At 35.1% G+C, this 15,443-nt stretch overlaps 1 protein-coding gene across 2 annotated transcripts in view; it reads right to left on the minus strand.

Annotated features, from left to right (window-relative positions):
- LOC150103007 (uncharacterized) overlaps window positions 1–15,443 on the minus strand; it is a 200,216-nt gene that overhangs the window by 61,621 nt on the left and 123,152 nt on the right. For both annotated transcript variants that reach the window (XM_090398150.1, XM_090398151.1), the window contains exon 8: window positions 11,610–11,666. In XM_090398150.1, the coding sequence (XP_090254276.1) occupies window positions 11,610–11,666 (57 nt within the window). The remainder of the gene's footprint in view (window positions 1–11,609; window positions 11,667–15,443) is intronic.

Raw genomic sequence — 15,443 nt, forward strand, 5'->3', positions numbered from 1 at the left:
CTACATGAAAAAAAGTTTTGCAAATCCAGGAAGATAAGCTGTATAAACTCTCCAAGTCTATTAATCTTAGATAAATAAAAAAAAATAACTCCTCTGATTTATTTTTTTTATTTATTTAAAAAAAAAAAAATCTAGCTGAGTAGTGAAGAACTAGGAATGGATTTTATATTAATATTCCTCAAGAGAAGATTTTAAAAAAATTTAAGAGAAATTTGAGGAAGAGCAAACTGGGGTTTCAGGATCAGATTTCTATTCTTGGATAACTTTTGTTTAGTTACTTATGACACAAACACATCTCAGCCACAGCTTGTTCAACAGGCACACTCTTCTCAATTATGCTCACCTATACAAATCCCAAATCTACCTAACTTTGGAATACTGCTCACACATTTTGGGTGGTAACCAAAAGCCTCTGTAAGAAGCTTGATGCTATCCATAAAAGGGCAATCCAATTAAGCGATAACTCCTTTTCTTACAAACATTTGGTTTCTGCCTTATGTCTCTTCTACAGGTATTTCTACACAAATGTTCTGCTGCAGAACAATGCCAGTATTCCTCCACTTTCTCAAGATTGTACAAACATGAGCAGCTACAGGATGACATCCATTTATCGTACAGCTTAAAACCTACTGATACAACTTCCTTCTCTGTTTATGTTTACAACATTCCCCCTTTCCCATTCAATCTCTCCTAAAGACTATGAATGCAAACCCTCAGTTGTTCAAGAGAACCTCAATGTATTCCTTCTTTTCCATGACCTCTTAACCACATTTGACAATAAGAGGATTTGCATCCTTTCATGTGGGCATTTGAGACATATGTATATACAAGTCAAGAAATCATAGCAATTCAACGATTTTTATTTACTTTTGCATATGTGAAAAAGGGATATAAGGAACCAAGAGAGTAATATACAAAGTAATATACAAACCAAGGTTGTTATATAGAGCAATATACAAAGCCAATACTAACATTTTAAGTCAGTAATTAGAAATGAAAGAGGTAGAAGAGTGTAAAATCAAAAGAAATAATGCACATGATATCTCTGCTGTTAAACCTTTAAGTCCAGTATACATACCACATGGAGGCTGTTTGTTGACAAATTTTATCCAGTTTAAATCTCTAGTATCTTCATACATTATAATTATAGTTTACTTCATCAGGAGAGTGAAATTTAAAAACACACACACACACACACACACACACACACACACACACACACACACACACACACACACACACACACACACACACAATGATACAATGACTAGCTAAGTGATTAAAACAGTGTCCAAGATCTGCACGTGTGATGTATTTGATGAAATATGATTGAACATGATATATAATCATTCCGTGTTTCTTGTCGCATTAATGCGAGTTTTTGATTCTCTGAATGCTCTCGACAAACAAATTATAGTCAGTGCAGACCATGCGTATAAGTCTCACAGTAATTGATGTTTTGTCTGTTGAATATGCTGCCAGTCCTGATTTGTGTTTTCTTTTTTTCTCCACATCCCTGATGTGCTGCTGACATGCAAACATCTTCTGACTGGCCTGTGTGTCCCACATATCAAATTCCACATGAACAAGTTATCTTGTATTTTCCTGGTCTTTTGAGTGATGAATGGGAAGGGTTTGGAAGTCAAAGGAGACATGATATCTTGTGTACAGGGGAGAGAGAGCAACTTCTATTCCTAGCTGACACAATATCCATGCTATCTTGTCCTGACAAACTATATGTAAGGAAGAGATATCGCCTCTCTCTATTCTTGTTTTTTATAATGTTTTTATAATATATAATAACTTTATATAATATATATAAGAATATATAGATATATTCTTATAATATATAAGAACTTTATAATGTTCTTAACTATTATTATTAGCAATAGTAGTATCATCATTATTATTGATATTTCTGGAAGGATCAGATTGAAGTATTTGAGTTCTTGGCTTCTCTTCTTCATACTGGTGACAATGTTATATCTCCTATTTCAAAGGGTTTTTATAATACCAATTTTTTGTGACAGATGATGTTGAGACTTTGCATGGAGATATCTACCCATGTACATTGGCTTTCAATAAGCTGTATAGCTAAGTTTAGTTTGTTTGGAAATGTCCCAGAGTGTATCTTAAAAAAAGAAGGATTTGTTGTTTTCTAATTTGAGAGTAAACTTAAAAGGAATGAATGTTGTTAAGATCAACAATATTCATCCACATATTGTAGCAAAACTTCAGGTCAAATAATTTGCAACTGACTGGCCTGTCAAATGATTCCTAGAAGAGGTTAGACAATAAAAGAAAGGTGGAAAATATGGTGAGCACTTTGCTAGGCCTTCTGAGATCACAATCAAGTAGATTGTATGTGTTGGCATCACAGTAAGTTCTGCATTTTATTTCAACATATTCCTACATGTTTATGGCTATCATATCATTACCTTTCTCTGCCTTTAATTCAACAATTTTCTGGTCATGTCATCTTTTCTGGAGCACCAGCCATTCCATTTTTGGAATATTTCTGCATATCTGTATGGCTTTTAAGCCAAAAGACAAATTTTTCTGTCTGGATACAGATTAAATCTGAGGCATCTTTTGGTACTTTCTTTCGGTATTAGCAATGATATCAACCATGGACATATTAGATGGAGATAAGACAAAATTGAAACCTTTGAACAAGATAAGTGCTTGATATTCCATTCTTTTTCAGCTAATGAGTTATTTAAATGTTTTTCTTTATTTTGTGAAAACTGAATAAGTTGAAGACAATTTGTTTAGTGTATTCCACAGATCAGTAGGTAAGGAGGTAGCTAACTACAAAGAAAGAGAGAGAGAGAGAGAGAGAGAGAGAGAGAGAAAGTTTGTTCTTTGATTTGAGATAACTGAAACATGGTAGGACTTGCCTAATGCCAACTTCTCTTCATCAGTAGATTTTAGATGCCTGTCTGGAGTAAACATTGTTTAAATTTTAAGAAAGAAGAGCTAATTCATTATTTCTACATCTGATGAGGAACATTAGCTTATTAAAGAATATTTTTTGCTTGATGCACAACCTTTCAAATTCATTCACCTTACATAAAATTAACTCACTATGTGTATGAATTTGTTTTTTAGGCTTCTATGGATGGGGAATAAGTCAAACCTCTAAATCGCATATAAATTTCACATGGAGATTGTTTCTTGACAATTTTACTGAGTTTAAACCATTACTGGTTTAGCACAATGGCTAGCAACATGATGAGAAGAACATTTAAGATCTGTGTGCATCATGTTTTTGACGAAAGATGGCCAAATGTGATATTGGATCATATCTTGTTTTTTGCTACAATGATGTGGGTTTTCTAACATTCTGATGACTGCTCTAAGAAAAAAACTGTAGTCAATGTAGACCATTTTTGTATGGTACCATAGTACCTGATGTTTTGTGTGTCTGTAATATGTGCTGCTAGTCCTGTTTTCATTTTATCTTCACATCCTTGATGTTCTCTGACATACTTTCAGCTCATCCATCCCACATAGAGAATTCCACGTGAATAAGTGATCTTGTATACCTCTTGTTTTTTGAGTGATGAATGGAGATGTTTTGGAGGTTAAAGAAGAATTGTGAACTTGTTCAGCAGGAAGAAGAGAAGTTCAGAACTTAAATAACAATTGAGATTAAATGAGTCACCTAAAAAAAAAAAAAAAAAAAAAAAAACTAGCATACAGGAGCAGTATCACTTCTTTACATATGGTCTGTCACATACAAGATAGAAAGGATACTGTGTCAACAAGGAATAAAAGTTGCTTTTTTCTTTCTATTGATAAACTATAAATAAGAGTAACACAAAATCAAGTTTTATTTGAGAAGGCATAATAAGACCAGGTTATAAGCTTTTCCTAAGGCCAAAAGAGATGTCATAATAATGTGATGTGAAATGCTTAATGGATGAATGGACAAAGATGCAACATTGCTTAATTGTTAATCTGCATTTATATTATGGCAAAATTTGCAATCTGAGTTCAATTTGAATTTATAATTCATGTTTGGCATTTCAACTGGTAAAAATCATTCTTCAATCAATTGATACAGTGTTAGCAATATGGTCAAATATGGTCATGATTCACCAGTTTGTATCATTTTTGCCCTAACACTCAAACTGCCCATTACATCTATAAACGTCCAGCAAAATCTGGATACAATTCTGTAACACCTATTGAATAACATGGATAAGAAGTGCAATTTGGTATCACTATTTCATTCACCATGGCCAGTAGAGAGGTTAATCATATAATACATTCAGTTATGATGTTCTCTATCAGAAAAAAGGCATTTGGTGAAAATGAAGACTATGAAAATTATAGTGATTTAGAAGAAGGAATTCTTAAACAATGAGGAGGAAGAAGAATTCAAAGTTCATTTGACAAAGCCATCTCATCATCTCATCTTCCTTTCCCTCTTTTACCTTGCAGTGTCAAGGGTTTATTAATCATTGGATCTCAAACTGTTCACAGGATAAGGTGGTCAGCCTTATGCCCCGGTGTATCCTATGTCTGTACTGTTGAGTTCTCAAGGTCGGTTTGCCTGCTTTGTGGGATAAAAACCCTACTGTCCACACTCAAGACCAGCTAACTTGGCTATGGCTGAGGAAGATCCTTCAGTCCTCACGTCTCCGAGAGGAATCGAACCTAGGACACTCCATCCCCAGGCATATGACTGCGAAGCGTCATTATTTAAATGAAAATATTAAAAATATATGTGATTCAGTTAAGTAATTTAAGACTTCAACTGTGCATAATAGTACTTTGCAACAAAAAATAAAAGTGAACTGGGACATGAGATGGAGTTAGTTATGGATAACACAATGTAACTTAACTTGCTGCTTGATAAGATTCAAACATATTTAACCATGCTACCGGCCAAGACGTATATATACGTCCAAGTAAACATGGATGCGATGTGCATATTAAAATTGTAATACCATTGATATTACATTGAAATATATGATGGATACGAAGCGTATGAGGATGCATATTTGATCCATAATGGCCGGTAAGAAATGGCCGGAACAAATCTGAAAATAAACCCCAACTCAACATCACCAGAGTTAAAGATCGGTACTATCAACGTAAGAAGCCTGAATGGCAAAGAAATGGAGCTAGGTGAGCAATTAGATAAGTACCAGATCGACATAATAGGGGTGACTGAAACACAAAAGACCAAAACTGGTGAGATCTTTCTGAGCAATAAATACAAAATGTTATATTCAGGCAATGACAATCAAGGAAAAGAAGGAGTAGCCATAGTATTCAACACAAAATACGAGGCTAATCCTCTTGAATGGCAGTCAGTCTCAAGTAGAGTAATGTGGGCAAATATGAGAATGGGGAACTGGACAATGAGACTTATTTGTGCCTATGGTCCCACAGAAGGTTCTACTAAGGTAGAAGTGGAGGAATTTTTTGAGGCTTTAGAAAAAGCAAATGACACAATGAAAAATGAAAAGTTGGTCCTTGTTGGGGATCTAAATAGCAGAGCAGGAAATGATTGTGAGACATACAAAAATATTTTGGGAAAATTTGGAGAAAAGAGCAAAGCTAATAATAATGGCAAATATCTATTGGATTTCTGTTCAGGACATGGACTGGTTATTACTAACACCATGTTCCAACATAAAAATGTGCACAAATTCACATGGAGAGAAGAGGCTAGGAATAAGAAAAGTCTCATTGACTATGTTATTGTTGATAGTGATGTTTTCTCCCTGGTGCAGGACACCAGAGTGTACAGAGGATTTGAAATTGGAAGTGATCACTATTTAGTCTTGAGCAGGATAAAATTGAATTTCATATTGAAAAGAATAACATGTAAGAAAGTTTTAAAGCAAATAAAAGTTGAGCAGCTCTCAGATGTGAGCTGAAAACTAAAATACACAAAGATTATTGAAGAAAAAATGAAAGAGTTTGAGAACAGGAATCAAACCTTGGAGATTCAGTGGCAAACTCTGAAGAAAACATTGATTGATTCTGCCAGAGAGGCATGTGGTGAGGTTGTCTGTAAGGATAAAAAATCAGAACTCCCTGGTGGACACAGGAAGTTAAAGAGGCAGTGAAGGAAAAGAAGAAAGCATACCAAAAGTTCCTGTCAAATAAGTCAGCTTGTGCTCTTAGAGAATATAGAGACAAATGCAAGAATGCTAAACACTGTGTAAAACTAGCTAAACAAAAGTCATGGGAGGACTTTGGCAAGAATATAGAAAATAAATATCAAGAAGGTGGCAAAATATTCTGAAGGTTGTTGAAGAAGCTTAAGAATGGAGGAAAGAGTGCTGTAAAAGGAATTAGAGATGATAAAGGTGAGATGAAAACGGGAGAAAAAGATATCCTTGAAGTATGGCGTAATTACTTTGAAAAACTGCTAAATGAAACAAGCAGTGATGACAGCACAGTGGTAAAAAACACTGACCAGGCATGCAGTCAGGAATACATATCCATACTTGAAGTAGAAAAAGCCATCAAAGGCTTGAAATGTGGAAAGGCAGCTGGAGCAGATGATATTCGACCAGAAATGCTGAAGTATGGTGGTATAAGTCTTACAGTGGCTGCACTGCATAGTTCAGAAAGCCTGGACAGAGGGACGAATTCTTGATGATTGGAGTAGAGCTCTCATAGTACCCATATATAAAAAGGGAAATAAAACTAAATGTGAGAATTACAGAGGTATTTCCCTACTGAGTGTTCCTGGCAAGATCTATGCAAGTATACTTGAGAAAGGGTTGAGAAGAATTGTGGAAGAAAAGCTTGGTGAAGAACAAGTGGATTCAGGCCAAATAGAAGCTGTCAGGATCAGATCTTCACTTTACGACAAATAGTCGAGAAAGCATGGGAATATAACAAAGATCTGTATTTAAGTTTTGTCGATTTGGAAAAGGCATATGACAAGGTGCCAAGAGAGAAGCTATTCAATACGCTGCAGTTATATGGTGTCAATGGGGCATTATATCAAGCAATACTTAGTCTTTACTTGAATTGTAAGTCAGCAGTTAGAATTGAAGGAAGTACAGGAAGATGGTTTAAGGTTAAATCTGGTGTGAGACAAGGATGTACATTATCCCCTCTGTTATTCATTATCTATATGGATCACATTATGAAGGAAAGTGGTATTAAACATGATATCAAAATTGGAGATGTTAATGTCAGCTCTTTGCTTTATGCAGATGATGTTATACTTCTAAATAAAACCGCTACAAGTCTGCAAGATTCTCTGACTAAATTGAATAGCAGTTGTAATAGATATGGTATGAAGGTCAGCAATAAAAAGACAAAGACAATGAAAATAGGCAGAATCATTGAAAATGTCAACTGTGTTGTGAATGGAGAACCTGTGGAACAAGTAAAACATTTCAGCTATTTAGGCACGATTTTACTGAAGATGGTAAATTAAATATAGAAATAGACAACAGAATCAGCAAAGCTGGTATGGTGGGAAGTCAAATGAATAAATTCATATGGAATAAGAGAGAAATTAGTCGGAACACTAAATTAGCTGTATACAAGACAGTGTTCAAACCAGTTTTAACTTATGGATCTGAGAGCTGGGTCAGAAGTAAAACACTTGACCAAAGACTAGAGACCACAGATATGAGAGTCCTGAGAAAGATTATAGGCGTGAACAGATGTCATCAATGGCAGTATCATATTAAAAACGAGGATATTAGGAAAGAACTTGACATTGTCAGCATCCAGGAATGCGTTAGCAGAGCTAATCTCAGGTGGTATGGTCACTTAAACAGAATGGGCGAGGAAAGATTAGCAAAACATGTGTTCTCTGCCAGGTTGGCAGCAAAACGACCCAGAGGAAGACCAAGATATAGGTGGATGGATACGGTACAAAGTGCTTTAGATGATAGAAATATAAGATCTGATAATGTTGGAGTCTTGACAAGTAACAGACTGATTTGGAGGAAAATTGTAGATAGGAAATTAATAATGATGTAATTTTTTTCATGTAGTATCTATCATATCCTGTACACCCCTTGAGGGTACATGGCAGGAATTTGATGATGATGATGGCCGGTAAGGTGGTTAAGACTAAGTTTATTGAAGAGGTTCTTAAATATATTATATCGGTATTACAAATTTAATCAAGGAGTGAAATATTCAAATCATGGAGCATTTGAATTATTTAAATGTTCCACAATCTGAATAATTCATAAAAACTGATTAAACTGATAATCGAATGAATTGATTAAACTGATAATCGAAATCTATTAATGAATCACTTAATAGAAAAAATGCAACACACTTCGTTCAGTTAGTTATTTTTTATTTTTATGGCACATCGACATCAAAGATCATACTGCACGAGGACACATTTCCAGCAGTATATATGGTAAATGATTAGTAGAACAATTACAAACATCCATGCCCCTGGCAGGATTTAAACCTGCAGCCTCTTGGTTAGAAAGCAGATATGCTCTCCAGCCAAGAGGAAAATCGCTGAATAAAACTGAAGGTGAGGACTTAGAGAGTTACTTAAAATAGAACTATGAACTTAGATGTATTTTATTAGATTATGGGAATGTGCAAAACAGCTGACAGTGCCCTTGACTCGGTTGTTCAACAGGAACCGTCCTGGAAGAGTGGAAAGAATGAAAAATAGAGCTACTGCATAAGGGAGAATCCAAGTTAGTAGTGTCAAACCATAGACTAATGCATATATCAAATTTAGTGGTGAAGGGGTTAGACTAGTTAGGGGCAGAATACAAACCTGGTTTGATTAGCATGGGAGAAAGCAGAACACATTTGTTAAGGAGAGGTCATGCTTTTAGTATCTTGATTACATTTTATAATAGGGGACAGGTGTGGTGGGCAGAGGAAATGCATATACAGTGATTGATCTGAAATTTGTTAATGCATTGGACTGAGTATTGCATGATAAACTACTGTTGAAATTGAGCAGAATGGGGATGGATAATCATTTGCTAGCTTGGTTACAGGGATAATTGACTGATAGGAGCCAGCAAGTTGTGTATGGAAATGCAGCATCTCAAAAAATGAAAGCAATGCATGCCCCCCCCCCCACACACACACACTTCTGTTTTGGGATCACTGTTATTTTATTTTAGACATCAATGATATAGTTCAGGATGTGAGAGGAGATATTCAGCTGTTTGCTGATGGTGCTAAATTAGAAGAACAATGCCAAGAAGTTCTGATGTGATGTTGCTACAAGAGAGTTGGTATAGTTTGGTGCTTTGGCTGAAGAATGGAGGTTGCCAAAGTTATGCACTTTGGCCAAAGATGGAATAAGATTTATCATATTAGAGAAACTTCTTCTTCAGGAGAAGGGATCTTGGTAGATAGAGAATTGAAGTTCAGAGGAAATATTGCAAATGTTGTAAGGATGACCCAGAAAACTGCTTCTATAATACAAAGAATGCTTACATATATAAATAAGGAAGTGATAATTCCACTGTATTCATATACAGGGTGTTCGGGATAAATTTGACAGTTTCGTAAGGAAAAAGAAAATCTTCTTTGTATCTATTAAATTTAATGAATTGACAAAAAAACATTACAGGCAGAGTTAATTACAATACTATCAACAAGATTTACTCAAAATAACCACCATTAGCATCGATCACAGCTTCAATTCTGCTTCGGAACCTCGAACAAGCTGATGCTACAGTCTCCCTGGGAAAGGCCGCAAAAACTGTTTTAATTTTATCCATTAACTGGGCTTTTGTATTACTGGAAGTGCGATTGGTGTCTTTTTCAACTGCGTCCCATACAAAATAATCCATGGGGTTAAGGTCTGGGGAGTTTGGAGGCCAAACATTTGGACTGGTGAAGTCGTAGAAATTTTCAGACAACCATTTTTGACTTTTCCCAGAGGTGTGGCAAGGGGCCGAATCCTGCTGCCATACATACGGCCTACCATTGGCTACCCTTGTTATCCAGGGCTTGACTACAGTTAGCAACTCCACGAACAAAGCCCGAATTCCAATGCCAGGGTTCTTCAACACCTGTTCCTGCAGATTTGCGAGGAATTCTGCTGTACGAACGCAATCAGATCGTCTGCTAGGGATCTTTCTTCTTGCTACATCCTCGTAGTCACCATTGCAAATCTCTAGTTCATGCCTGATTGTTTTTACTGTATTCAGGGAGCATTGGGCAGCAGTCGTAATATCCTTATTTTGATGGCGGGCACGAATCATCATGATACAAGTTATTCTCTTCCATGATTCAGGTGGGTTCCAGCTATCCATCCTTTCTGACATCTTGTATATGAATGAAGAAGGGTCCAAACTTTTAAATGAAGAGAAGTGTGTGTTAATACATGTAACTTACGGAAAAATATAATTAATTATAAATATGTCAAATTTATCCCGAACACCCTGTATATATATATATATATATTTTTAATGGAATACAAAATGTGTAATTAAGTAAAATAAGTGTGAATTAAATTTTCCCCAATTAAAATTTCTTTAGACTGGGTTTTGGAGTCAACATATAAACCACATCTAAGGTGTGGCTTAGATGTAATTAATATATTGCTGATATTTCACTGGTATTCTATCCAGCATTTTCAGAGCACAAAAACAGTTTGTCACAGCACGCGAGACAACAACAATGGGACTAGTTTGAACAACTGTAACGTACAACACCAAGACTCAAGTCCTAATTAGGTGCCATCTAAATTGAGAAAAAAAAAAAAATCGAATTTATCTTGTGTGCAGGGGTATCTAAAGCATGGTCTGCTAGACCTGACTTGCCATAGCAATAGTGCCAGATGTATTTTTTATGTTCACTGAGGCAGATATCAGTTTTTCCTGTCTCTCCATAGTAAGTTCGATCACACAAACAGGGCAATTCATAGACTCCTGGATGTGATAAAGAAGAGATTCTGTCCTTGGGTGAATGGATGAGAGTTGCCAATTTCACATACAGTGCTTAACTGCTGTTTATTAAGCACTCTAGATATTTTTTCACATGTGCCTTTAATGTATGGGATTGTAACGGTTTTGTTGTAGTCTTCTGTGGTAGATAGTGGGGGGTGGGGGAGATTCTGGGGAGCTTATAGCCATTGGCCAAGAAGGTGTGACGTAAGTGAGTGAATTCAGCAGGACTTGAGTCTTTGTGCTGTATGTTACAATTGTTCAAACTAGTCTCATTTTTACACCAAATTGTTTTTGTCTCATGTACTGTGACAAACTGTTTTTGTACTCTGAAGATGCTGGATAGAATCCCAGCAAAATATCAGCAATAAATTAATAAATTGTTATTTTCTTATCTGTGTTCTCATCTATAACGTTTAAAATTAATCAACATGTACTACAAACACATAAGCCTTTCCACACGTTTGAAAATAACAGATTAATATGAAAGAAAATTATTTAATAGCAAGCTGCAATCAACAAGTTTACTAGAATGTTTATTACTTGGGTATGATGTTTATTATAGTCATAAAATACGACACTATTAAGTAAGCAAATAACATCTTTATCACAAATGAACTCAAACAATCAGAACAAATTTCTTCCACTACCACATATAGTTTCCTATAAGAAATATTTGAGAAATATAAGAGAAAAAAAAAGCTTTGTGAATGCATTAAATTCAATCACCTGCTCCTTTTTCAAATTTTCAGCTTCCAAGTTACACTCATTCCGTTGTTCTTCAAGCTAAAAAATAATAACATCAAATTTGACTTTTTTGTTATTAGTAAGAAAAAAAAAAGCAACATTTTTATCTTTTGCAAGAAATATTATCAAATAAAGTGTGTTAAGAGATTCTTATAAAATTACAATACAATAGAATTTTGAAGAAATGTTATATATAATAAATTATGTAGAACATAACGAGACTGAAAAAACATGCCAAAATGTTCAAAATATATTTTTATATAAAAGAATAGTAATAAATGACACTTTTAAAAAAATATTACAGACTTCTGTAATTTGTAAATATAATATTAAAAATAATTTTTTAATACTGACTGTATGTATTACTTGGTCACATACCTTCCAAGGAGAGCAGAGAACCTACAGGGCTTTAGACCTGATGTACAAACTTCACTTTAGCATTGTGCACTCATTATTTGTTTACTAAACAAATATGAGAATGGACTGGCAAATTTGGTACTTAGATAACTAAATCTCAGTCTATACTGGTTGGGATACTGCCCAGCTAAACAAGGACTCCTATTGTTCTCATCAGGAAACAAACCCAAACCTTTAAAAAATAATCAGTCATTGGAACACAAAAAAGTTCATACTGAAGATGGGTGTCCTTAGCAGTATCGATAAAAAAGAAGTAGATCCGGTAACAAATTACAGAAATATGTCAACCTAACTGGTGTTACTGAGATGAAGAAGAATAAAACAAATGAACTTGAAAATAATATATTTCAACAACAGTGATCAGAGAATGGAAGTAGAAGTTACAGTATTCAACACTACACACTAATGTAAACTAAACAATAAGGCTTATTTATGCCTTTGATTCCACAGATACTTCTGAAAGGATGAATTTTTTTGAGTTAGAGACAAAGAGAGAGTTGGTTCCTGTTTAAGACCACACAGAAATGTTTTGGAAAAACTGGAAGGAAAAAGTAAAGTGAATAACAATGGTATGTAATTGTTAGTCATTGTCATTACTGACAGTAGTATCTTTAGAATGGTTCAGAAAACGAGCATACAGAGGATTTGAAATGGGAAATTATCACCATTTGAGCAGAACAGAAATTAATATGATTTAAAAAATATTGGATGTATAAAAGTTTAAAAAGCAATCAAAGTAGACTCAAATATTACTCCAGGGGAATCTCTGTAGAGTCCAAAGACTCATTGTGGGATGCTCACACTATCCACATATCTGCCATACATCTTTTTGAATGCATTCACTGGCACAGCACTTATAATCTGGCAACTCATTCACTGCTCTTCAAATGAAAACTTGAGTCCTCACACCCTTGCTAACCACATTCTTACTCAATTTCCAGAGATGACCCTTAGTTCTGTCCCCTCTAGCCAAGTGCTGAAAAATTTCTTCTGCATTAATCCTGTAAAACTCTTTTAGTAAATTAAATATTTCTGTCATATACACTCTTATACCAATTTCTGCAACCCACAACAAACCCTCAATCTATTATCATGCAGAGAAGGCCACTCCCGATCTTAGTCACTGCTTCTGGATCCTCTGCATCATTTCTTCATTCCAGGAAACTCAGGTAACAGATCTGTGCACAATAATCATGTGATTGTATCAACACCTTATAAAGAGGAATAACTTCCTTATCTCTGCTTTTTTGTGTTTTTGAATAATAAACAATCCTAAAGTTTCCACCTCTGCAGCATACTCACTGAATTTCAACTCCTTATCAATCAACAGCCCTTAAAATCCCTAGTTTCGTTAATTTCCTAGAGTCCACCATAACCATCAGTGTAGTACACAGCTTGTAATCTTTTCATTCCAAAATACATAACTTTCACTTTTTCACATTAAATTGGCAGCCATTATCTTTTGTCCATACTGTCAGCCAATTAAAATCATCCTGCAAAGCTCTCTAGACAGTCTTCATCAACTATTACATTACCTAATTTTGCATCATCACAAATGAAAGAATATTTCATTTATATAATTTCCTACGACATTTATGTATAAGTTAAACATCAGTGGTCTTAGCATAAAATCTTGGAGCACCCTGCTAGTCACTTGTTACTTGTATTCATATCACCAGTTTTATATCCATCCCCATTCATTCTAATTTATGTAAGAGTTTCATCATGTGGTATCCTGTCAAATGCTATGCAAAAGCCAACGGTATCATCATATAGTCATTACCTTTATAAAAGTCATTCATCGCCCTATTATAAAAAGTGAGCAAATTGTGATGTACCCTTCACAAAGCAATGCTCCCTTCTCCCACAGAGTATCATAGTCTTAGCAAAACCTATAACCACTCCTGAATTAATGCAACTCTCCACAACAATTTTTACTATTATTATTTTTTTCAGCTCCTGCTTAATTTGCTGTTTGTCTCAGAGCCTCCTTTAAGCAAAAGAATCATTTTGTTCTCCTTTCACTCCTTTGGGAAGTCCCGAGCAGGTGGAAGGGGTCAAATTCCTTTGCACATTCTCATAAAAAAACAAATCAATATTCCATGGCTGTATGTGCATTGCAATTCTAAGTACTTCCAATTCATCCACCAGAATTCCCACAACAGTTATTGTGGGAATTCTGGTGGATGTCTGAATTCTGCTTCTGTCACTGCACTGCCATTAGCATAAATTAAAGATACTAAGAAATTATATACTTGGTTTAATCCTTTATCCAAGTGTAAGCAAACAAAGTTTGTGCCAAAAGTATTTTCAGGACTGGGGCGACTTGTATGTAGAAGCTAATGACTTCACATCATTTGCCTTAGTATCCCATAATGCAAAGGACAAGTGGACTTGTATAATGCTATGCAATATGGGAAGGGTCACTACCCAGACTGCTTTCAACCTTTATTGAGGTCTAATCAGTGGGAGCCAGACCCATAGGTGATACCAAGGTTGAAGTAATGCAGAAGTCATATTTTCATATACAAGTAGCCAAAAGGTGTCACACTTTATTATTAAAATACTCTGGATTAGAGATAGTTGTTCCAACATTATATAGCATTATACATTCCATAAGGATATGTGCTTTGCATCATGGGATACTAAGGAAAGTGATGTGAAGTCATTAGCTTCTATATACGAGTCGCCCCAGTCCTGAATATTATTATTATTATTTCGGGCGACTCCAGGAGTCCTTAGACTCATCGATATACTTCATGAGCAAACTTTGTTTGCTTACACTTGGATAAAGGATTATACCAAGTATATAATTTCTTGGTATTTTTAATTTATAGTATAACCAAGTGGAAAAACTTCCAACAGCTTCCATTAACGTTATCCTTCCACAGCTATTCATCCTTTCAATTGCCACATAGAAAAAGAATTCTTTGGGATTTCCTCTAGCCATAACTCAATTTGCCTTCATTATCATGCTTGTCACCTTTATCTTTACATAACTTCCACAACATTTTTTTTCTTTTGCAGTTTCTGCTTAATGATGCTACATATCCATCTAAGTTCTACCTGCTTTATCCTCCTAACCTTGAATATATAGTCAGATATTGCATTTTTTGGTATTCTCACACTAACCTGTATCTTCCCACCCCTCCCATAGCTTTATCCATGACTTCACACTTCTACACTCTTAATGATCAATGCTTTCTTGGGACAAGATTTAGCTCCAAATTAATTTAGGTGAGATCCATCTTATGTCTTTGCAAAATAACAACTTGCCTCTATCATAAATGTGGCAGTAGACTCAAACTTTATTTTCACTTCATATCAAAAATTCCTATCATATGAGTGGGCAGATCTCTTGAAAGAACACAGAGAAAAACATATGCCAACTAAGTTATG

Source organism: Typopeltis vanoorti, chromosome 9 (assembly GCF_054136105.1).
Source record: "Typopeltis vanoorti isolate ZY-2024b chromosome 9, IOZ_Tvanoo_1.0, whole genome shotgun sequence".
NCBI lineage: Eukaryota > Metazoa > Arthropoda > Arachnida > Uropygi > Thelyphonidae > Typopeltis > Typopeltis vanoorti.